At 45.0% G+C, this 26,803-nt stretch overlaps 1 protein-coding gene across 2 annotated transcripts in view; it reads left to right on the plus strand.

The window, feature by feature from the left end:
* Positions 1–26,803, plus strand: part of LOC137424446 (methylcytosine dioxygenase TET3) — a 308,223-nt gene that overhangs the window by 143,143 nt on the left and 138,277 nt on the right. Inside the window, exon 1 of one of the 2 annotated variants that reach the window (XM_068111913.2) lies at positions 11,272–13,854. The exons of the other annotated variant lie outside the window; for it this stretch is intronic. Coding sequence (XP_067968014.2) covers positions 13,795–13,854 — 60 coding nt within the window. The 5' untranslated portion in view covers positions 11,272–13,794. Of the gene's footprint in view, positions 1–11,271; positions 13,855–26,803 lie in introns of those variants that run through there. 2 annotated transcript variants of the gene reach the window in all.

The raw sequence follows: 26,803 nt of genomic DNA on the forward strand, positions 1-26,803 counted from the left end.
CCAACACACCTCTTCGCGCCCCCTCCTCGGTCACCTCCTCTGTGACAACCACAGGTGTGCTCTCTCTCGCACACCCAACCACGTGTCTCACTACCAATTCCAGCGTGCATTCCCACACACGCTCTACCATTCCAGGTGTGCTTCCTTCCATTCCAGGTGTACAGTCATCCTCTCTCACCTGTCACAACCAACTCACGCTCCGTGTCACTCTTACTACTCTCACCTCCACTCTCGGTCGCGCACTCACCCTTACTCTTGCCAGCGCACTCTTTCCTCATGCACCCGTCCGTTACACACCTTTCTCGCACACACTCTTGCGCACACTCTCCCGTTACATCCTCTGTAACACTCACCACAGGCGTGCCATCTTCCTTACTTTTGACAGCGCACTCTCTCCTCATGCACCCGTCCGTTACACACCTTTCTCGCGCACACTCTTGCGCACACTCTCCCGTTACATCCTCTGTAACACTCACCACAGGCGTGCATTCTTCCTTACTTTTGACAGCGCACTCTCTCCTCATGCACCCGTCCGTTACACACCTTTCTCACGCATCCTCTTGCGCACACTCTCTCGTTACTTCCTCCGTAACACTCACTACACCGCGCTTCCATGTGCTCCCTCGCACACGCGCTACGACCGACTCACTCTCGACAGCACACTCACTCCTTGGCGCGCACTTTTTCCTCACACACCCCATGGTCGGACATTCTCGCACACCTCTTCCTTCGCACACCGTACCTGTCGCACAATTCATCAACGGCCTCTCACGAACACCCGGATCCAAATCAACCCCCAAGCCGACTGAAGCTCCCCTCACATCATATGCATTTCCGAATATATCGCCACTCACCTTCGCACCATCCACTCCACTCCATAGTTTCCACCATACTCACTCCACGACCATCCATTCCAATACTCCATATACTCCACACTACCATTTATTCCATACACCTGTTCCTCATACCTGTTGTTGCACACCTGTGCACTCACACCTGGTGCCACCTGCACCCTCCTCCTCTTCCTGGACCAGTTGGTCAACACAATACACATCACTATCACTATCATTCTTACTCATACACTGCTCCATCCACCTGTTCAGTTGCACACCTGTGCAATCACACCTGTTCAATCACACCTGTTCCTCACACACTGCTCAATACACTTGAATACACCTCCAACACTCACACGGCATCATCTCAACTACCTGTTGCCCTGCTAACTTAGTGCTCCCCGCCTTCCCTTTAAACTAAGCACATACCACGTCATTATCATCCAAACTACCCTCTATATGTCCCCAGCTACCTGTCCAATGTAGCTACCTAACCTTACCGTTACCTCATGTCAATCTCTCTAGATCCCTACACACGATATATCCTAACCCACCCGGGCTAGTTTTCACTGCCATCAACCCCATAAGACTAGTGCTCCTTTGCCCCCCGTCTGTGAGGGATGGTGGATTGGCCATCCCATCACATGGGGCATCTCTTACTATAAATTTTGCTCGTCCAATTTCAACAAATCAAAAATTTGCCAATCATCTGCCAATCACTGTACCATTACCAATCATCACTCTGCCAATCCTTTGCCAATCATCAAATTTTGTTTTTCTAATTTCGGGTCCAGACCACTATCCTCATCATTACAGTCTACTTACTAATGCCTCTCGGTGCGCCAATTCACTTCTACAGCCCGGCTTCGTAAAGCTGAGCAATGAATGCGGGTTGTTTGGTGCCGGCGGCTGGATGCGTCCGGCACTCGGTGCAGGGAAGGAGGTTTACCCGGGCCGAGATCCCACGCACCACCTCGGCACGGAGCCATCCAATGGCCCGATCTCGACCTGCCGGAACGTCTCAACAAAAAGGGGTCGCCATGACGACCCTTCCTATCGGGCTGCCCGCTCCGCGTAGTGGAGCACGGACGCGGCCGTTCAAAGCGAGGCCCAGCGTGGATCGCGTACGGCGGTCCTTTCGAACCCGCCGTGGCTCGGATCCCTGCTGGTTCTCGCGGCACGCGAAACCCGGCACGCACCGAGGGCCCGATTCGGCTATAAGTCGCTCTAACCGCTAACCCGGTTACCGTCGATGCCTCACCTGCATGCTTACACCCCGCAGCCCGTTCCTTGCTCATACATCCAGCTGTTCCCATGCTCCTCGTCATTGCACCTTTTCTTACACACCCAGATACACTCATTCCGCTCACAGACTTGGTCACACACCTGACCACCGAACACCTTGGCACACATTCGTCGTTTGCACACCTCACCAACCCACCTCTTCGCGCCCCCTCCTCGGTCACCTCCTCTGTGACAATCACAGGTGTGCTCTCACTCGCACACCCAACCACGTGCCTCACTACTAATTCCAGCGTGCATTCCCACACACGCTCTACCATTCCAGGTGTGCTTCCTTCCATTCCAGGTGTACATCCTCTCTCACCTGTCACAACCAACTCACGCTCCGTGTCACTCTCACTACTTCCACCACCACTCTTGACAGCGCACTCACCCTTACTCTCGACAGCGCACTCTTTCCTCATGCACCTGTCCGTTACACACCTTTCTCGCGCACCCTCTTGCGCACACTCTCCCGTTACATCCTCTGTAACACTCACCACAGGCGTGCATTCTCCCTTACTCTTGACAGCGCACTCTTTCCCCATGCACCTGTCCGTTACACACCTTTCTCGCGCATCCTCTTGCGCACACTCTCCCGTTACTTCCTCTGTAACACTCACCACAGGCGTGCATTCTCCCTTACTCTTGACAGCGCACTCTTTCCCCATGCACCTGTCCGTTACACACCTTTCTCACGCATCCTCTTGCGCACACTCTCCCGTTACTTCCTCCGTAACACTCACCACAGGCGTGCATTCTCCCTTACTCTTGACAGCGCACTCTTTCCCCATGCACCCGTCCGTTACACACCTTTCTCGCGCACTCTCTTGCGCACACTCTCCCGTTACTTCCTCCGTAACACTCACCACCGGCGTACATTCTCTCGTTACATCCTCTGTAACACTCCTCACTACACGCTTCCATGTGCTCCCTCGCACACGCGCTACGACCGACTCACTCTCGACAGCACACTCACTCCTCGGCGCGCACTTTTTCCTCACACACCCCAGAGTCGGACATTCTCGCACACCTCCTCTTTCGCACACCAGACCTGTCGCACACTTCACCAATGGCCTCTCACGAACACCCGGGTCCAAAGCAACCCCCAAGCCGACTGAAGCTTTCCTCACATCATGTACATTTCCACGTATATCGCCACTCACCTTGGCACCTCGTCTCCGCACCTCCTTCGCCACCTGCAAACTCTTTATTTGGTTAGCGAGCACATCATCATGATTTGAACACAGACCTTGCACATATTCCATCACTTCCTCCTGTATTTCTCTCTTAGTTTCTGTCCGTCCCTTCTTAATTTCACTCACCTCTTCTTCCACTTCCTCTAATTTTTGCTTCACCTCTTTTATTTCCCGGTGCGTCTCCTCAAGTTCATCCTCTAAGGCTATCTTGACCGTCTCTATGTGCGTCCTCACCTGCCGGTCCTTCGTCTCCATTACCTCTGTCACCTCATCCAACCTCGTTGTCAGTCCCTCACGTACCATCTGACATTGCCTCTGTGTCGCTATCAAGTCATTTTTAATGTCGTTTTGTGTCGCTTTTAACCCTCCTAGTACCGCAGTGTTCCTTTGAACCTGCCCCGTTAGTTCTTTTTGTCCCTCTGTCAGCTGTTCCACCTCCTCCGTCAGGTCCTCTATTCCCCCCTGTAACCTTGCCGTCCCATTTCTCACCTCTTTCTCTATACGCTTTTCACCTCGCTTTACCTCCTCGCGTACCCCCGAGACCTCCTCACTTACACCTCGTCGTATCTCCTCTTTCATCTCCTCCCTCTCTTTTGTAGATGCTGCCCTCATCTGTCCCAATTCATCCCTCTGAGCATCCAGTTTGGTTTCTACCCCGATTTTTACCTCCTCTATCTGCTCTCCCATTTGTTTAATTTCTCGGGCGGATTGCTCCCCTATCTCCCGCAATTTGTCTTCCATCCTATCTTCTAACCCCCTCAACCCATTTTTCACCCCCTCTAACTGATTCTCCTGGGCAGCCATTCTATTTTCCACCCCCGTTAACCCATGTTTCACCCCCTCTATCCCATTGTCTAATCCCTCTAATTTCTTGTCTAAACCCTCAAATTTAGCTTCTAGCCATTCCCCCATTTCTCCCATTTTGCCCCCCATTTCGCCCCCCATTTCGCCCATTTTGCCCCCCAATTCGTCCCTCATTGCCCCCATTTGCTCACTCTGAGCCCTCATTCTGTTTTCCATTTTTTCACTATTCTTGTCCATAAGGGCTTTCATTTGTATCATAAAAAGGTTCAAATCCACCGGTGGCGCTGCTACGGTCGCGGGCGCGGTCACCATAGCCATGTGCGAGGCGCCATTTTGCGCGCCCGTAACCTTGTGCGTGAGAGCGCCATTTTGCGTGCCTGAAACCTCGTCAACCACATTGCCAATGTTCTCCTCCTCTCTTTCATCCACATACATTTCCCCGAGGTCCTGGGTCAATTCTACCCCGTCTATCTTTCCCACCGGCATCCCGTCGCCTTGACCAGCCATGGCGCGATTTCAAAATTCGGATTTTGTAAAACAAAAGCAATTTCGGTACTTTGTAATTTTGAGCGCGTTAAACGCTTCAGGTCCGAATCCGACACTCTTGACACCAATTTGTTACGGTCCGCGGATTAGATGTTATTTTTTACCGAGCGGAGGTAACCGCGGCCGAACAGTTGTTCCCCGACTCACCCGATTCACCCAGACGTTGGCCGTATCGCGCCACCGCTATTCAATCCGGAAAAGACTAAGACGACGAATGCAAAGAGGAAGAAGAAGAAGACGTACAGAAGAGTAACGGGGTTTATTATTATTTACACACATAAGCAAAAAGAGCAGTCACGATTATTTACAGGGGACATGAGACGCAGGTGACACAGTGCAAATGACTAGCTTACCTAACAGGCTTAATTAATACCCAGGACAGAACAAACGAAGACACAGACTCACGCGGGGAATTGCAGAGTGGATTGGCTGGAAGGAGGAATGTTCAGCTCGGACCACAAGCTGGAAGGCTTGGCAGGGCACACAGCAAGCCGGGCCTCGTCAGGCTGGGAGCGAGCAGGGCGACGGCGGCACGCGTATCTCGCTGCACGCGGCCGGGTCTGGTTGTCGCTCCACGTCTCGGGCTCTTTTGGGTCCTCCCCTTCTTTCTCCCAAATCGTCTGACGCGTCTTTCTCTCCTTGCGCACTTGTCTCTCTGAAGGTCGTCTCTTTTCAGACTCAGAACTCATCTCCTTTTGGGAACGTCCCGCAGCGGGTTATATATGCCCCGCCCCTCAACCTTTGCGAACCTCCTTGATCTTTCTTGCCACACCCTCTCGAAGTCCAACCCCTTGTTTTTGGTTGGTTGAGTGGGGCTTACTCACTCCTCCCCTCTCTGACGAGGTGGGGACCCGCCTTTCCTCCCCAACCCTGCCTCGTGGCCAATGGCGGCTTTGGAGGGGATGTAATTGCCAATCGAGGCTTGGCAATGACGAAAGGGGAAAATGGAGGTTTTTGGGGATGGGAATGAAGGGAATCTATCTCTTTCACTTGGTGCAATGGAGTGTCATTCTAATGGAAGACAAGGCCTTACTCTAAAACACATAATAAGATATAAGCTACTGAACAAGGGTTTTATCGTGTCCTGCAATGTGGTGTTTATGGAATTAACTACCGAGACGCCCTTTTTATCTTTACACAACTCTGGAGGCAGGAGGGGCCATATCCAACAATGTTACACAACAATTTCCAATACAATACAATAAAAAAAATGCCATCCTCATATCCGCAACAATATATTAGATTAATGAACAGGATTAAGTAATTAAATTGATATATGTGGGAAAATTACATGCCCAGACCAGGAATCGAACCAAGGTCCTCTGCAAAACCGTACCAGTCAGTGCTCTGCCATCTGAGCTCCTATGGTTGTCAGCAAGTGCCCCAGAATCATTGATGGAAAGAGAGTGGCAATCATATGTGTTCAAAAATTGCATAATCAGTCGGGGTCGTTTAGATAGCTCAGATGACAGAGCACTGGTGCAGCTTTCCAGAGGACCTGGGTTCGATTCCTGGTATGGGCATGTAATTTTCCCACATATATCAATTTAAATTAAATATATATACACTATATATGCAATATGAAGAAAGGCAGCCAACCAATAATTAAAACTAGACTCTACTCCCCAAATTTGGGTACAATCAGGGAGGCAGAGGGTCAGCCTCAGGCAATATTTTGCTTGTGATCCACAAGCCTCCTCAAGCTAAAGAGAACCAGCAGGCACAAGTGGCCGTCATTTTTAATAGACCACTCTCGACACACTTCGAGTCGCGTGTGGAAGCATGGTACCCTTTTCTTTGTGTTAAAATTAAGAATGCCATGTTATCATCATGGGTTTAATGTTTATTATTGTGTTGTAAATGCCATGTCCTAGCATTATAATGATGCACCTGGGTGGTCAAGCCTGTATTCACTTCTGGTTTACTACCTGTTAGAAACCTTGGGTGATGTATAAGTTAGGTGTGATGGTTTGATGTTCAAGTGTTTTCTGGGTGAGTATGGTATTGTGGGGTGGTGTTCTTTCAGTGAGTGGCAAAGCAGTAGGCTGGTGTGATGTGGAGAAGTTTAATGGTGATGTGTGTGCGACATTTTCTCCTTACCTTGCTGCCAACATGGTTATATATACTATATGTATATATATATCATTGCTGTTATAAAACGACATTACTTTCTGATACACCTGATTATTTTTACACACACACACACACACACACACACACACACACACACACACACACACACACACACACACACACACACACACACACACACACACACACACACACACACACACACACACCCCCCCCCCCCCGTCAAAAATGATGGGTTGGAACAGTTTGGAGTAGAAGTCTCAGAAGAGGAAGTGCAGCCTTGTGAGAGTGCCAAAGTATGAAGCCTCGGCCTGGTGTACTTATATCTTCTTTATTTATTTGACATCCTACAGATGTAAATGTACACTAGTTGTACTCTGCGCACATTGCACATCATGTGCAGCAAATTTCACCTCCCTGTGCCTTGTGTTTATTTTTATTTTAAAAAACGCTTCGGTACTATGTACGCTTCTGTACGTCTAAATTCAGTCAACATATCAAAAAATAAACGTGCTAACTTGGCATGAGGATAACTCTGCTCTTATCAACTTGCGGGAACAGCTTTCATTCCTTTCGTGTGCATTACATGATTGCTGGTTGCATAATTCGCTGGGAGTGCAGCTGTGCCACTGATGCAATGCCCTCTGTAGGTTAGGGCAGGAATTTAAAACTTAGCCGGGGTGCCGTGGATAACTCGGCTCGCCTTCGTTTTGCGGACAACGTGGGATATTTAACATCCGCAAACTAAAGCTATCAGACAGGTCGCACCGTTTCATGCCCATCCAAGGGACGGCACCATCACATATTGTCGCCTCGCCCTGCATGCAAAACACCAGGATAATAATGTATGTTACCTTTCGAGGAACTTCAATGCAGGAGGAGGCCATTCCACCAAGCCTGCACTGCTATTGCCAACTTACAGTTGTTTTTCTATGTGTGTCCTTTTTAAATGCTGACCGTCAAGTAAGAAAGCAACACATACCATTTTAAAAGTCTTTGACATGACTCAGCTGGGGTTCAGAACTCTGACCTCTCAGACTCAGAGTGGACGCTTTAACCATTACACCATCGAGATGACAGTTTATTGCCAGACGGAGATTCAAACCCAGGCTGGACAGCTCAGAGGTGAGAGAGCGTACCTTTAGCCATGGGAACAGCTGAGAGAGTGAGGGGCAAATTTGATTTGCCAAATTTAGAGCTAAAGTACTGTTAAAGTGCAGATTCATGTTCCGATTCGTGTCCAGATTCGTGTTCTACATTGTTGAAAATATAACATTCAATTGAAATCAAGTAGTTCCTCAATCATAGACTGACGTCTGTAGACAGACACAGCACACCAATCGTTTAACCCCACTTTGCGGTTCGCGTGCACTCAGGTTCAGGGTCATGTCTGCATGTGGAATGCACCTCAGTGTCTGCTTTGAAAATGCAAGCATCTATATAATAATAGCGTAAGGAGTCGACTTTGTTATCCCTTTTACGCCGCACCCAGTGACCCGATGCCCACGGCACTAATGGATTTACGATCTACGAACCGCGCTCTTTGTTTATCACGTACAGCCATACTCGAAAAATCTGAATTAGCCGACGTTGGGGCCCAAAGGCATCCGATTAACTGCCGATACGACGCCATCATATTGGCGTCTGCTGGGCGAAGGCGAAGCAAGCCGTCCGCTGAGTGGACAATCCAGAGCATGCATTTGTGCCGGTGTCGGCGATCGTTGTTCATATACGCACTCTTCATTCTCATCTTTCTTCCTAACTCTTACTCGGACAAGCAAATCCCCTCTGCCATCCATAATGGTACACTCTATCCATACACCACATCCTCCCTTCCGTGGATGTTCCACGGGTTTTGGCTAGTGCCCCACTAATATCTGTATTATAAAACAGGAGTGTCTGTCTGTCTGTCCGTCCATCCCCAAACTACTCCCTCAGTTTTGGGGCTAGCCCCGTCAAACCTTCTGTGGAGCGTTTTGGGGTCCCAGCAATGAGGTTTCATAAATTTCTCAATAAAATGATTTTGAAATTTGAATCGATACTGAGCTGCTCCCAAATCCGGAAGTGAACAGATGACGACAATGGGCTGGTTTGATAATATCTCAATACAATCGTGATTTAACACAGTATTTTGAGATTGCCCATGTCATTTCACAAACCAGCTGTCCATGTCTGACGTTCGACTGAAGGTGGCACAGGAATGTGGAATTTATTGGTTCAAGGTTTAGCGTTCACAGTTTCCGCATTGCTTGTTTGCTTTTGGCTTCCCACCCGTGCATAGCACCTCACTAGTATATATATATATATATATATATATATATATATATATATATATATATATATATATATATATATATATATATATATATATATATATATATACATATATATATATATATATATATATATATATATATATATATATACACACACACACATACATACATATTAACATACATATACAATGTGTTGGTGTTGGGCTAGCGGCTAGGGTGCCGGCTTTAGGATCCTAGGATCCTGGGTTCGAATCCCGGTCAATCGCTGAATTAGCGCCAGGGGGGTTGACTCAGCCTGTCATCCTTCCGAGGTCGGCAAATTGAGTACCAGTTCACTGGTAATTCCCTGTTTGTCGTAAAAAGGCGACAAAAAGGGTTGGCGTCAGGAAGGGCATCCGGCCGTAAAACATTGCTTCAAAAAGGGGACCAACAAAAACAACAACCACGGTCCCCGAAAAAGGCCAACCCCTGCTTGCAGGGAAAAATGGCCTCTAAAGGTGGTTTATTTTATTATACTATAAAAGGAGCTGTACATGCAATGCGTCCATTCAGCCGTTCGTGCGGCTGAGTTATACCCATTGGTTGGATGGTTCGCCTGACTCCACCCACAATTTCTATAATACTGCTGCCATGTTGGTGCTTACGGCGATGTGAAATCAAAGATATCTTTGAGGCTGTCAAAATCACAATTATCACGCCCTGTCAAAAACTTTTCCCTTCCATGTAAAAAAAACAAAGCGACTGTTAACAGGATTTTGAGCTGATAGGTGCCAGTGGCTTTGTGAAGATAGGCCTCAGCGATCGAGAAGACATCTGTTGTTTATACACCACCCAAATAACTATGCGGTATTCTCTCAAGCAACAATTTCACTGTGGTGGTTACACAGGTCGTTGCTTTGCTATTATTTCTGACTATTTTCTCTTTAAATTGTGAGTTGAACAGGTGACCGTAACGGGTTTATGTGAAGTCAGTGATAGCATTATAGGGGAGCAGAAAGCGCTAAACATTCCGTTGTTTCAATATGAGAATGCCCTTTTGCTTTTATGAGCGGGAGGAGGCGAGAGTGGAGCAGAAAATATGGGACAGATTTGGAAGGGGCAGATTGAGGTTTTGCGGGGGGGGGGGGGGGGGGTTTGAGTACTTTTTCTTTGGGGGGGGGGAGGGAGGTTGTTGAGGGGTTGGGAAGGGATTTGAAGACTTGAAGTGGGAAGGGCATTGATACCTTTGGTTGGGGTGGAATAACTTTTCGTTGAGGTGGAATGGGAGGGGAGGGGGGCAGCAAAGATGGGACAGAGTTGGTCGGGGGAGCTGATGCTTTGGGGGTGTGGCAGGGGTGGTGGGGGGGGTTCGGTGGGGAAAGGGTATTTTTCTAATAGTTTCTATTAGAGGAGATGTCAAAATTGCATGTGTAAGTTTGCTCGCAGTAAAAGTGTAATTCGCTACTGGTGTGTGCTTATGTGTGTGACGCAATCGCCCTACGGGTAATGTGCTAGTATATATGGAACATGTCAGCCATGGTTGACTAAGCAATGCAATACCTTAACACAGTTTGTGCGAATGTATGAAAAAGATAATACCACATCAAGTTGTGACTTGCACAGGTGTACGCAGCCAGTGATCTTGTATTCTGTTCCAGTTTTGCAAAACAACTTGAGTACTGTAAGTCGATCCCATCCCTTCTTCCTGAGCTTTCCCACCCTCGGCTTGGCTGCCATCCAGGCTATCATCAGCGCAGGCGTGTGGTTGGGACATCTGCTGTGCAGCCGCGGCCACTCTACTCAATGCCCCACCTTGTCTGGGCGGTTAACAATCGGACTATGCCTAAGCTGCTCTCTCAATGGCCTGCCTCTCGCTGTTTTAGCAGTTGACAACATTTAAAAGAGATTTATGCTTTTTGCTTCAAGATAAAAAGCATAAACACTTGATACAGACCTAACATTATGCGGCGAGTAAAAAGAAAAGGAATTATGAGGGTTGGTAGTTGAAGGTTTTCTGCACTTTCCTCAACCCAAGGATTTTCATCTGCTTTGTATTTTTTTTTTTTTACTCCCTGTCAGAGACATGTGTCTCCATACTATAAATAACTATTTCTTCTTTAAAATTCCAGGCTACTTTGACATTTTGATTCAATGGAAACTTCTGTCACTATGTTTCTTCCCAGCACGTGACATTTTTCACCTTTGTCTTGGATATACTGGAATCGGAATACTTTCGCAGCTGTCATGGCAGTTTTCGCCACGGTTGCCAGATTTTACTCCTGCCCCTCCACAATCCTTCGGTGATCTATCATTTGGGGTGAAGTGAATTGGCCTGTTTGATATTCCCACCTGAGCGCAGAGCTCTTGGAGCTCAGGTCCCATTTTCCAACACCGTTAACGCCAGGTGTATATTTGTCTATAGTCTATGAATGTCCCTGGTACTTCCTTGTTATAGTATGAGAATGCTTCGCAATGTACTTTGTTTTACATGCAAGTTACACACAAGCTCCTTCCTGTTATCGATGCATCATCCTCGTTTTCCGCCATCACGTTCTTTCAATTAAAGTTGCGTCTCGTGGTGCCCGTCTCCTCCCTGTGCGTAAATGGGCAGGAAGTTGGATTTCTGCCAAGGTACTGCTACCCAATGGCCTACGAATTCCAAAAGGCACTGCGGTTTCCTTCAGGCGAATGAGTAAACCATTTATTCTTAAAAGTAAGTAAGTTGTCTTTTCAGCCATTTCTTTTTATCTCCTTGGTTTTTATCAACTGCTTCGGCTGACTATGAGGACCTCTCCTCCTCATCTCCGTTACTCAGTAAACTTTTGTCGCTTACCCTGAAGTTGGGGTTGTCCCGGTTGAAGTGTGAGGACCCGTATTTTTTAGTAAGGTTACATAAGATACAAGCCCTTTGCGACCAGACGTGATGTTCTCTGCTTGTTTTGGAGTTGTTTCGTGCATTTACGTGTACTTCTGCATGGTGTTAGTGTGTCTATGTCCAGGTCGTGTACTCGTGTGGGCAATATTCAGATCAGTTTTAATCTTTCGCTTCCCTTTTTCCCTTCTTCTATTGCTACGTTCCAACTCTCCTCTCTCTCATTCTACCCCTCGACACACCTCCACTATACCTATCCTCCCCCTCCATTCTCCACTTTCTTTACTCCTCAACCCTTTTCCCTCTCTCTGATTCCTCTCCTCTGTTGTCTTCGCTTCTCTCTGTCATGCTCTCTGACTCTCCCTCACCTCCAGCTCTACCCCTCTACCCCACTCCACCTCCATTCCCCTTGGGATCTCGCTCTATTTCCTGTTCGTTCGTTCCGTTTCTTTTTGCGTCTGCCCGTGGCCACACAGTTAGTACATTTCCTGTTTGCCCACTGTCACCTTGCTATTCTGTGAGCCTATAGAACTCCTCTGTTGTAATTTCTGCTTCGTCCTCGAATAGTCGGTGTTATGGCACGATAACTGTACCATCTGAGGAGTTACCTCATCTAAATGTCAGAATTCCTAACCTTGTAATGGCAAAAGTAGACAAGCAATGGGGGTATATTGCCTCGCAGCACTGAGCTTTGTGGAAAAGGTGGGGGTTGCAGCAGATGGCAGTAGCTAGAAATGTGGCAAACCAACCAAAGATGTTGGACGATAGTGAGGTGCATTTGAGAAAGACGACACGAGTGTTTGTGGTATATCAAAGTTACGTTCAGAGAGAACCTCAGGGCAAATTTCCCACCTTCCTTCGACTCTGCTCCATTGTGGAATACATAATTTTCCGCAAAGAGAAATACTTTCTTGGTGCATGACTTACGGCATCAGTCTGGCTTTTGCGGTTTGGTCGCGGTTGTGATTTTGCTCATAAATTGTTTTCTTAGAGGTAAAAATCTGTATTAACAAGAACGGCACTCGGTAGAGCGCTTACCTCCGCCAGGCTGAACAGTTTTCGTTTTGTATCCCACCGATAGGCCGGATCTCGATCTGGACCTGAACCAAAATCAAATCGGCTTGTTCTTGTCATCCAACCAACTCGTTCACCAAGTTTTGGTATAATCCATGCACAACTTTCTGAGATATTGTGCTATATATAGTTTTGGCTCTATCTCTCAATGGTGAAGATCTTCACCAGAATCTAATCAATTCTTCCTCGTCACAAATGCAACCTGTCCACCAATTTTCGTCCGAATCCGTCCACAACATCATGCTCACAGACAGACAAACGAACCAGCAAATAGACATGGGTGAAAACATGAGGTCCACCCACCATCTATGGCGGAGAACCTCCAAACATGAAATGTTACTTAATAATCAGAATTGTTTATCAAAAGTAGAGGTTACGGAGTGGGATTAAAAGCGGAGAGTGATACAGCGGTTAGTTTACTCATGATTCATACAGTGTGCCCACCTTTTATTGTAAACTAAATGTCAGGGCACAAGCAGCAGCAGCAACAGAAAACCACCCACCCGGTTTGTCACTGCATTTCTCAACCCACCCACACGCTTAATTCGTATTGTGCAGACAGTGGGGGCAGGACGCTGAGGCTACCGGAAAAAGACTTTTGACCTTCGCCAACCCTTCACCCCACAGGCAGGACGCCATAGGTTTTGCCTCGTGCAACTTGAGTACGAGAACAGCCCCTATTCTTGTCTCAGCTCGGATTTGCAGAGGTGCTCGGGTGTAAAATGAAAAGAAAGAGTTAGTACGCTAGAGTTGATTAAAAGCCAAAGGCACGAGGAATGTATTTTTTCTGCACAGTAAGTAACTCCAGAGCAGTCGGGTAGCTGTCTTGGCGGAGCACCATGTCTGTTTCTAATTGTGTCGCCCAGTTTTCAATGCGCTCAACGCGGTTTCCTATGCAAGTGAGTTGTTTCTGGGGGTTTTTTTGCCTCTTTTTCTTTTGCATTCCTTCATTGTCGATAAGCCATACGTTTTACTTTAGGGTGGTAGAAGGCCCATTCTAAACTTCTTTGTAATCTTGTTTGAAACTTTAGCTACACACACACACACACACACACACACACACACACACACACACACACACACACACACACACACACACACACACACACACACACACTTCAATTAATGGCTTTAGCACAATTGGTGTTACACACTTTTGCAGTGTACACTATGATGCCAACCATTATTTAGACTGTATAGTTTCAGAATGAATTGGCTCAGGACATGCACGAGACATTTACATATGTGTGGACATGTTGGTGTTGATAGTTTTCCTTCATCTGTTTAAAAACTGACTACATATAGTCTCTGTTCACCATTAGGCCATGAGCTAGCAGCATAAAGGCCTTCCATCTGAAGTGTTTGCATTGCAGTGACTGTCACTGATGACCTCATTAGATGATGCTCTCCCAAAAGACATTGTCATGGGGAATTTGGTCGAGTGCTTAAAGAGTTGTTTCGTTCTTCCTTGGCCGGTATGGGTTCAATTCCCAAGGTTGCTCACTCTTGCCAACCTGTACTTGGCAAACATGGTGAATATGCCTCACACCCCTCAACATCAAATGAGGAAGTCCTTTATTCTACAGTGAACTGAAATAGGCTGTTTTTAATTTTTGGAACGATGTTTTAAAAATGATATTAGACAAGAACCAATATAATTTTATTTGAAGATTAAATAGACTCAACAGTAGCATACATAACAGGCCCTGATCCGCGAAATGAAATGTGGAGGAGGGGTCTGGAAAAATCAGTTGGGCACGAGTGGGGGAGGCAGGAACTAATGGTGAGTAAGAGAAAGGAGGGAGGCAGAGGGAAACCCAGACAAATTTCAGGACTTAAACACCAATTTCCAGAAAATGGCACCTAAAATCCCATACCACATTTATTTATAGTCAAGAACACGCCCCTCTACCTCACTGAAGACTAGCTTTATGATGGCGCAACACGTTGGCCTGTATTATATATATATAATATATATATATTATATATAATATATCATTACTTGATATATTACACACACACACACACATATATATATATATACGTATATATATAAGTTCAAAACACACCTGGTCACAAGTGTGCCGTACTGACCGGGTCCTCAGTCGAGGTCCTCAGCATCATCCCATTTCGGCCCTTCAACCTCGATACGGTCAGCTAAGGTGGGCCAGCAGGGGCACATACACATCCACATGCAGCAACTGCACCTGGATGCGTACATACCCCACGCCTAGCCAGTGCGAACAACAACAACAACAACAACAACACCTCCACATCCAGAATCCACAGCACCAAACAAACATGGTGGAACACTCAAACACCCACCTTTATACCCTTCACCACTCACCAAAAAACACACCAGATCATTCATACACACCCATACACACACATACACACAACACCAAGCAACCAACCACCTACCCTTACATCATACACCACTCAACACACAAAAACACACACTCATGCAAAAATTAATTCATGCAAAAACACATACCCTCACCCACTCACTCATATACACAAAATAAGAAACAATAATGGTAACAAAAAAAAAACCAAAAAAAAAACCTTTAAAAAAAAACACACGCAACCAACCTACACCGTTCGCCGTGCCTCCGTAAACTTCCTCCATATCCAAAATGAGCCTTTCAAGGCAACTTGGGCCACCTTGTCACACATCCTTCTTTCTGTCCCACACACTCCCAGCCTAACAAGAAATGCAGAAAAGGAATTGCCAATATACCCTCTACACCCCACCTCAAATGGCTGACACGAAACTCGCCAACCCTTCTCCCGGCACTCTACCTCCAGCTCTCCAGCCTCCAGCTCTCCAGCTCTCTCCACTCCATATATATATATAATTAATTGTTATTTTTATTATTATTATTATTATTATTATTATTATTATTCTTATTATTATTATTATTGTACACCGCACCTTTCCTATGCCATCTCCAGGCGCTGCATAACGTCATTGCCGGGCACCGAAGGGGGCTCAGCAATGACGCACGCTGAAAGGGAGTACTCAGTTTTCACTCTGGCTGTTGTACACCGCTCCTTTCCTATGCCATCTCCAGGCACTGCATAACGTAATTACCGGGCTGAAATGGTGGTGGTTTATGTGTTCTATGAGCCAATTGATTAATTATTTTAAAATTTTATGATTATTATTTATTTATTTTCATTATTAATCATTTATTTATTTTCTTTCTCATCTCGGCAATATCTCAGGCACCTTTTGAGCGAGGAAGCTGATATTTGGACATGACAATGACCAAATGATTTGGCTGTAAAGGGTATTTTTGATTTATTGATTAATCATTTAATCGATTAATTATTTATTGATGAATCAATTTATTATTTAATTTTTTTATTAATGACTTATTTAATTAAATTTCTAAAAGATACATCTTCGGATGAAGCACTAGTGGTTTAGTTATGCTATTAGCCAATTGATTAAGAAAATATTTTATGATAATCTTTTATTGATTTTAATTATGCAATTAATCAATCAATTATTGTACACCTCTCCCTCCCAATGCAGCCTCTATGAGCTGCACTGCGGTATTGCCGGGCGCCGGAGGTGCCCAGGCAATGCTGCGCTGGAGGAATATATGAATGAATGATCGTTTTAAGGCCATTTTCCCCGCTAGAGCGGGGGTTAGCCTTGCGGGCCCCATGACAATCATGGTTCCCTGTTTGAGGCAATGTTTTATGGCCGGATGCCCTTCCTGACGCCAACCCTTGGTCACGCTCTTACGATGCGCAGGGATATGGTGTACCTATTCTAAATCGGGGTACACACCGTGATCATTCATTCCAGCAAGCTGGTACTCAATTTGCCGACCTCGGAAGGATGACAGGCTGAGTCAATCCCCCTGGCGTTAATTCAGCGATCGACCGGGATTCGAACCCAGGATCCTAGGATCCCAAGCCAGCACCCTAACCGCTAAGCCAACACAACACAAATATCCGCGCTGGAGGATATTTAATTATTTGGCATGGGGGCGGTGTACTTTGAATGTATCTGTACTTGTTATTATTATTTTTATTCAGATGATGTGGAATTTAATAAAATGAAGTCCAGGAAGTTCTAATCTCAGATATTCCGAAGTTAATCAACGGGTTTATGTATTAAAAAAAATAGAGGATCAACGTAAATTAACTCTAATAATAGTTAAGTTTAGTCAAGCCTGTCAGAACACACGGTAACCAAGCATTACGTTATGTAATCAAGCGTTACGTTACCTTATTTAATCAGGCGTTATGTTACACAAATTACGAAAACAATTGGCTTTGTTTGGGTTAAGTGTTATTCACGATGAGGGTCCCCAAAATCGAATCGTATGTCGAATAATCGTAATGTTCGTATGTCGAACGAATAATAATAATGTTCGTAGTTCGTATGTCAAAGGAATAATAGTAATCAAGCCCCTCAGCACATACGTCAAAACGCATGGCAATGAAACATTATGTTACATTACATAATCAAGCGTTACGTTAGGCAAATTACTAAAAAACAAAAAGTTGTCATTTTTGAGCATTTAAAAAAAAACATAATCAGCTCGTTCTGATATAACTGTGGGGAGGCTGACATGGATGAGAGGTGTTGACTTAATATTTACCTGCCTGTCTGTGTGTGAACATACCACATTGTTTGTTGTTTGTGTTTGTGAACATACCGGTGTGTACCCCGCCCGGTTTAGAATAGGTACACCGTATCACTGCGTGTCGTAAGAGGCGACTAAAAGGGTTGGCATCAGGAAGGGCATCCAACCATAAAACATTGCCTCAAAAAGGGAACCATGACAATATTACAACTACATATGGGCAGGGTACAGCCCGAAGTACCCCATGGGGGACCTCACTCCCTCTCGTCAAAAATCAAGGAAAATGGAGATGATTGTCATGGGGCCCGCAAGGCTAACCCCCGCTCTAGCAGGGAAAATGGCCTTAAAATGCCCGTTGTTGTTGTTGTTGTTGTCTATTTGTGAACAGGATTTCTCATGTATGTACATGTATATTGTATTATTGTAAGGTGGCATATGTACGGTGACACAGAGGTATGTAATAATGGTTATATTTGTATGATAATACACGGAAGTCTCCAGCAACCGAAGTAAACATCTCCAGGTAAAACTGTGAGTAATATATATAGTGTTAGAAAGGTAGATGCATTGCTGGCTTGACTAATTGTTTTGACACATCTGAGGTTGTGAAGCCACATATGTGGACCTGTAGCCGAGGTTGTGGGTTCGCTGTCTGGAGGGTTTCTGGGATGAAAGTGTCGAAACCTCAATGAAAAGTGTAACCCGGTTGGCATGACAGAAAGCCAGGTCAGTCCTTTACAAATCACTAAAATCCCTGCTTTGGATCTTCAACTATTTTGAGGTTTGCCATTAAATTAAAGTAAGAGGTGTTGTCGAATTATTACTAGTGATGCCACTTAGCAACACCACCTTCGGTATGTTAATTACATCGATCATAGAGAGTAGGGTAATGCGAGAAAAGGCCATCCATGAAAGTCAGACAAGGGCTTTTCAACTAATTCATAAAATAAGTTTTATTTTCATGGTTTAGCATGATACACCAAAGGAATCATTGATGTCAGTTGGGAAGTAAGGTACGCTTTGTATTTTAAACGATAAAGGAGTCGAGCGTTTGACGACAGATTTACATGAAGTTTGTAACATGCACAAATTGCACAAATAATCCACACTTTATCTTCCAAACTCAACTGTCGTCGTTTCCTCGACCTTTCCACATACGGTGCAGACACTTGGCAGCTCGTAGCTTTATTAAAGGCAGTGAGTTGTGTTCTCACCGAGGCGAAAAATGGAAGCTCATGGGAGATGCACGCAGTCCACCTGAGCAAATCAGGTCATCTTATGATAGAGATGCACTCAGTCCACCTGAACAAATCAGGTCATCTCATGATAGAGATCCACTCAGTCCACCTGAACAAATCAGGTCATCTCATGGTCGTAGAAGATGCACTCAGTCCACCTGAACAAATCAGGTCATCTTATGATAAAGATGCACTCAGTCCACCTGAACAAATCAGGTCATCTCATGATAGAGATCCACTCACTCCACCTGAACAAATCAGGTCATCTTATGATCGTAGAAGATGCACTCAGTCCACCTGAACAAATCAGGTCATCTTATGACAGAGATGCACCCAGTCCACCTGAACAAATCAGGTCATCTTATGATGGAGATGCACTCAGTCCACCTGAACAAATCAGGTCATCTTATGATCGTAGAAGATGCACTCAGTCCACCTGAACAAATCAGGTCATCTTATGATCGTAGAAGATGCACTCAGTCCACCTGAACAAATCAGGTCATCTTATGATAGAGATGCACTCAGTCCACCTGAACAAATCAGGTCATCTTATGATCATAGAAGATGCACTCAGTCCACCTGAACAAATCAGGTCATCTTATGATCATAGAAGATGCACTCAGTCCACCTGAACGAATCAGGTCATCTTATGATAGAGATCCTCTCAGTCCACCTGAACAAATCAGGTCATCTTATGATAGAGATGCACTCAGTCCACCTGAACAAATCAGGTCATCTTATGATCGTAGAAGATGCACTCAGTCCACCTGAACAAATCAAGTCATCTTATGATAGAGATGCACTCAGTCCACCTGAGCAAATCAGGTCATCTTATGATAGAGATCCACTCAGTCCACCTGAACAAATCAGGTCATCATATGATAGAGATCCACTCAGTCCACCTATACAAATGAGGTCATCTTATGATAGAGATCCACTCAGTCCACGTGAACAAATGAGGTCATCTTATGATAGAGATCCACTCAGTCCACCTGAACAAATCAGGTCATCTTATGATAGAGATGCACTCAGTCCACCTGAACAAATCAGGTCATCTTATGATAGAGATCCACTCAGTCCACCTGAACAAATCAGGTCATCTTATGATCGTAGAAGATGCACTCAGTCAACCTGAACAAATCAGGTCATCTTATGATAGAGATCCACTCAGTCCACCTATACAAATCAGGTCATCTTATGATAGAGATCCACTCAGTCCACCTATACAAATCAGGTCATCTTATGATAGAGATCCACTCAGTCCACCTATACAAATGAGGTCATCTTATGATAGACATCCACTCAGTCCACCTGAACAAATCAAGTCATCTTATGACAGAGATGCACTCAGTCCACCTGAACAAATCAGGTCATCTTATGATAGAGATGCACTCAGTCCACCTGAACGAATCAGGTCATCTTATGATAGAGATCCACTCAGTCCACCTGAACAAATCAGGTCATCTTATGATAGAGATCCACTCAGTCCACCTGAACAAATCAGGTCATCTTATGATAGAGATCCACTCAGTCCACCTGAACAAATCAGGTCATCTTATGATAGAGATGCACTCAGTCCACCTGAACAAATCAGGTCATCTTATGATGGAGATGCACTCAGTCCACCTGAACAAATCAAGTCATCTTATGATAGAGATCCACTCAGTCCACCTGAACAAATCAGGTCATCTTATGATAGACATCCACTCAGTCCACCTGAACAAATCAGGTCATATTATGATAGAGATGCACTCAGTCCACTTGAACAAATCAGGTCATCTTATGATGGAGATGCACTCAGTCTACCTGAACAAATCAGGTCATCTTATGATGGAGATGCACCCAGTCCACCTGAACAATTCAGGTCATCTTATGATCGTAGAAGATGCACTCAGTCCACCTGAACAAATCAGGTCATCTTATGACAGAGATGCACTCAGTCCACCTGAACAAATCAGGTCATCTTATGATAGAGATGCACTCAGTCCACCTGAACAAATCAGGTCATATTATGATGGAGATGCACTCAGTCCACCTGAACAAATCAGGTCATCTTATGATCGTAGAAGATGCACTCAGTCCACCTGAACAAATCAGGTCATCTTATGATAGAGATCCACTCAGTCCACCTGAACAAATCAGGTCATCTTCTGATTGCAGAAGATGCACTCAGTCCACCTGAACAAATCAGGTCATCTTATGATAGAGATGCACTCAGTCCACTTGAACAAATCAGGTCATCTTATGATGGAGATGCACTCAGTCCACCTGAACAAATCAAGTCATCTTATGATAGAGATCCACTCAGTCCACCTGAACAAATCAGGTCATCTTATGATAGAGATCCACTCAGTCCACCTGAACAAATCAGGTCATATTATGATAGAGATGCACTCAGTCCACTTGAACAAATCAGGTCATCTTATGATGGAGATGCACTCAGTCTACCTGGACAAATCAGGTCATCTTATGATGGAGATGCACCCAGTCCACCTGAACAAATCAGGTCATCTTATGATCGTAGAAGATGCACTCAGTCCACCTGAACAAATCAGGTCATCTTATGACAGAGATGCACTCAGTCCACCTGAACAAATCAGGTCATCTTATGATAGAGATGCACTCAGTCCACCTGAACAAATCAGGTCATATTATGATGGAGATGCACTCAGTCCACCTGAACAAATCAGGTCATCTTATGATCGTAGAAGATGCACTCAGTCCACCTGAACAAATCAGGTTATCTTATGATAGAGATGCACCCAGTCCACCTGAACAAATCAGGTCATCTTATGATGGAGATGTACTCAGTCCACCTGAACAAATCAGGTCATCTTATGATCGTAGAAGATGCACTCAGTCCACCTGAACAAATCAGGTCATCTTATGATGGAGATGCACTCAGTCCACCTGAACAAATCAGGTCATCTTATGATGGAGATGCACTCAGTCCACCTGAACAAATCAGGTCATCTTATGATCGTAGAAGATGCACTCAGTCCACCTGAACAAATCAGGTCATATTCTGATCGTAGAAGATGCACTCAGTCCACCAGAACAAATCAGGTCATCTTATGATGGAGATGCACTCAGTCCACCTGAACAAATCAGGTCATCTTATGATCGAGATGCACGGGCCAGTCCACCTGAACAAATCAGGTCATATTATGATCGTAGAAGATGCACTCAGTCCACCTGAACAAATCAGGTCATATTATGATCGTAGAAGATGCACTCAGTCCACCTGAACAAATCAAGTCATCTTATGATAGAGATCCACTCAGTCCACCTGAACAAATCAGGTCATCTTATGATAGAGATGCACTCAGTCCACCTGAACAAATCAGGTCATCTTATGATAGAGATGCACTCAGTCCACCTGAACAAATCAGGTCATCTTATGATGGAGATGCACTCAGTCCACTTGAACAAATCAGGTCATCTTATGATGGAGATGCACTCAGTCCACTTGAACAAATCAGGTCATCTTATGATGGAGATGCACTCAGTCTACCTGAACAAATCAGGTCATCTTATGATGGAGATGCACTCAGTCCACCTGAACAAATCAGGTCATCTTATGATCGTAGAAGATGCACTCAGTCCACCTGAACAAATCAGGTCATCTTATGATAGAGATGCACTCAGTCCACCTGAACAAATCAGGTCATCTTATGATAGAGATGCACTCAGTCCACCTGAACAAATCAGGTCATCTTATGATAGAGATGCACTCAGTCCACCTGAACGAATCAGGTCATCTAATGATGGAGATGCACTCAGTCCACCTGAACAAATCAGGTCATCTTATGATCGTAGAAGATGCACTCAGTCTACCTGAACAAAATAGGTCATCTTATGATAGAGATGCACTCAGTCCACCTGAACAAATCAGGTCATCTTATGATAGAGATGCACTCAGTCCATCTGAACAAATCAGGTCATCTTATGATAGAGATGCACTCAGTCCACCTGAACAAATCAGGTCATCTTATGATGGAGATGCACTCAGTCCACCTGAACAAATCAGGTTATCTTATGATAGAGATGCACTCAGTACACCTGAACAAATCAGGTCATCTTATGATAGAGATCCACTCAGTCCACCTGAACAAATCAGGTCATCTTCTGATTGCAGAAGATGCACTCAGTCCACCTGAACAAATCGGGTCATCTTATGATAGAGATGCACTCAGTCCACCTGAACAAATCAGGTCATCTTATGATGGAGATGCACTCAGTCCACCTGAACAAATCAGGTCATCTTATGATGGAGATGCACTCAGTCCACCTGAACAAATCAGGTCATCTTATGATGGAGATGCACTCAGTACACCTGAACAAATCAGGTCATCTTATGATAGAGATCCACTCCGTCCACCTGAACAAATCAGGTCATCTTCTGATTGCAGAAGATGCACTCAGTCCACCTGAACAAATCAGGTCATCTTATGATAGAGATGCACTCAGTCCACCTGAACAAAGCAGGTCATCTTATGATGGAGATGCACTCAGTCCACCTGAACAAATCAGGTCATCTTATGATGGAGATGCACTGAGTCCACCTGAACAAATCAGGTCATCTTATGACGGAGATGCACCGAGATGCATTAAACCGCTCAGTCCACCTGAACAAATCAGGTCATCTTATGATTGTAGAAGATGCACTCAGTCCACCTGAACAAATCAGGTCATCTTATGATAGAGATGCACTCAGTCCACCTGAACAAATCAGGTCATCTTATGATGGAGATGCACTCAGTCCACCTGAACAAATCAGGTCATCTTATGATGGAGATGCACTCAGTCCACCTGAACAAATCAGGTCATCTTATGATGGAGATGCACTCAGTACACCTGAACAAATCAGGTCATCTTATGATAGAGATCCACTCCGTCCACCTGAACAAATCAGGTCATCTTTTGATTGCAGAAGATGCACTCAGTCCACCTGAACAAATCAGGTCATCTTATGATAGAGATGCACTCAGTCCACCTGAACAAATCAGGTCATCTTATGATGGAGATGCACTCAGTCCACCTGAACAATCAGGTCATCTTATGATGGAGATGCACTGAGTCCACCTGAACAAATCAGGTCATATTATGATGGAGATGCACTCAGTCCACCTGAACAAATCAGGTCATCTTATGATTGTAGAAGATGCACTCAGTCCACCTGAACAAATCAGGTCATCTTATGATCGTACAAGATGCACTCATTGCACTACAACAAATAATCAGCAACGTCATGGAATCCATCATTGCTTGTGATATTAAATCCTTCCTCTTCTCCAATGGCTTGATCTCTGATCATCAATTTGGATTCAGACCAGGTCACTCTACTCTGGACATGCTGCTTCTGTCTCAACAATGGATGGAGGTCCTCAATGTCAAACAGGAAATTAGTGTTGTCTCCCTTGACATATCTCGTGCCTTCGATACGGTGTGGCACCCCGCTCTGCTCACCAAACCCTCCTCCTATGGTATCCATGGTAACCTCCATGCATGGCTTGCGGACTTCCTCTCCAGTCACAGTCAACGTGTGGCCCGGAATGGAATTATCTCATCTCCTCTTTCTGTCCAGGCTGGAGTTGTTTTTTTGTGTTTAATGTGGTAGCTCAGACACGATCCTCATCGTTGTATACAAAAAAAGAAAATCAGGTCCTCTTATGATGTGCCATTCAGGTCCGCATGCTTTGGTTGTTAATAAGAGAGGAAAATCTTTTATCGTTACCACAGAAATGTAGTTAGTAGCAGTTGTGATTATCCGGGATGTTATTTGGTGGTATCAACGCTACCATTTATAACCTCCTGTAAATATTGATTTGATACTTTAAGAATAGTTAATATGACTTACTATATACAGACTTGGCATTTAATATGGAATATATATTTTTTCTTGAATTGGGTTTACTTTCTTAACTCAGTATATCAATCTGGTGAGTTTCTTTTACACTTTGGTGATTTATTTGTTAAAAGAACCATGTCACCGATTGTCTGTCGCAGCAAGAAGTCAACAACAGGATTATATCACAGGTGGCGTGGCAAAATGTACGGACAGGTGCATTTGATGATTGGCTTCACAGTCGGGTATACAAGGGTTGTTGCGTTCTGTATTAGTGGAAAACAACTGCTGCACGTCTCCAAAAGTTATTGCCGCTTCCTCTGGAGATGGTCCGTCAACTCGACAATGCTGTTTGTCATGGAGTGGTGGCTTTACGAAATTACGGCATGACACAGCGTGTTATTGCTCGGCAGTATGGCATCACTCAAGGTCAGGTGTCAAAGATCCTGAAACGAAATGCTCACAGGGGTGTCCCTACTCCAATACCGAGGCCAGGACGTCCCCGCAGAACCACAAGGAGGGATTGTCGCCAGCTGCACCGGTTAGTCCGCAATGGCCGTACCAAGTTAGCTAATCGGCTTAGGGCTGAGTGGCAGCAACTGACAAATGTGCCTGTATCCAGAAGGCTAGTCAACCAACGACTGGTTCAAGCAGGCTATCGTGCCAGGCGTCCCCTGAGAAAGCCACGCCTGACCAGACAACACCGCCAGCGCCGATTGCAGTGAGCCAGAGAGCACCGTCAATGGCAGCCAGGGCACTGGAATCATGTGATCTTCAGTGACGAGTCTAGATTTCTGGTCTATCGTCAAGATGGCCGCGTCCGAGTGCGCAGACAAGTGCATGAAGCCTACAACGAAGATTGTATAGTGCCAAGAGTCCAAGCTGGAGGTGGTCGGGTGACCGTTTGGGCTGCTTTTCATGCAGGGGGCAAAACTGACCTTGTTGTTCTGAATGGAAACCTGAACCAGTTCAAGTACAGGGCCATTCTGGAAGAAACATTGCTTCCATTTGCTCATGCAACCTTTCGAGGAAACTTTGTCTTCCAAGATGACAATGCACGGCCTCATCGTGCTCGCATGATCCAACACTTTCTTGCGGACCGTGGTGTACAGCATATGGAGTGACCTGCCATGTCCCCGGATATGAATCCGATAGAGAACTTGTGGGCAGAATTAACGCGTCAAATCGACCACTTGGACCAGCAGCCGACCTCTGTGCGTGAACTGCAGCAGGCTATTGTCACTGCATGGCAAGCGATTCCTGTCCAAACCTTGGCAAATCTCGCGAATAGCATGCCTCAACGTGTACGTGCTCTCCTGAATGCTCGTGGGGGTTACACGAAGTACTGAACTGTAATTTTACTGTCCATAATCCCAGTCGTAAGTTAACTTTTGTTTTTGTTAAAAAAATTTTTGGCTAATGTGCAAAATAAAGAGATACTTCTGGAAAACGTACAGAAGTTTAACACAGTACTGTCCATGAATTGAGTTCGATATCAGTTTACATCACTTTCAAGGATCAATTTATTTGTTTCGAAATGTCAAATGTGGTTTTTGTTTCTTTTAAAGGTCACATTAACAAAATCTAGAATAATTTCAACATAATTCCAATGAACTTTTGGTTCTAAGACATCTTGAAAAGTAAGTTCACCCCCAAAAAATTATATTCCATATTAAATGCCAAGTCTGTATATGTAGACACATACACACACACACACACACACACACACACACACACACACACACACACACACACACACACACACACACACACACACACACACACACACACACACACTCTCGTATATGGCAAAAGATTGGGGTGGTTGGGATTATACATTTGAAAAAAACAGAAAGGCGCTTCCAACCAGAAAATAATCTACTCTACAAATTTTAGCAAATAAGCAAGAGCAGACCTGGTCCGGTCCCAGGTGACGTTTCATCCGCTTCACAGCAGGCTTCCTCAGGCCTCCGTTGGGGAATAATATATACATACACTGCTCATTGCTGCTCCTTGTGTCACAGTTTACATCTCAGTCCAAGCAGATTAGTTCAAGCATTATGCTGTATTGATGAGCTCTAATTATGGCCAAACATGTCTGCAGCTTTGCTATTTTCTCTGCATGTGAATTTTTGAACCGTTGCTTGTAAAGCCT

The sequence above is a fragment of the Myxine glutinosa genome, chromosome 4 (genome assembly GCF_964187855.1).
Source record: "Myxine glutinosa chromosome 4, kmMyxGlut1.1, whole genome shotgun sequence".
Lineage (NCBI taxonomy): Eukaryota > Metazoa > Chordata > Myxini > Myxiniformes > Myxinidae > Myxine > Myxine glutinosa.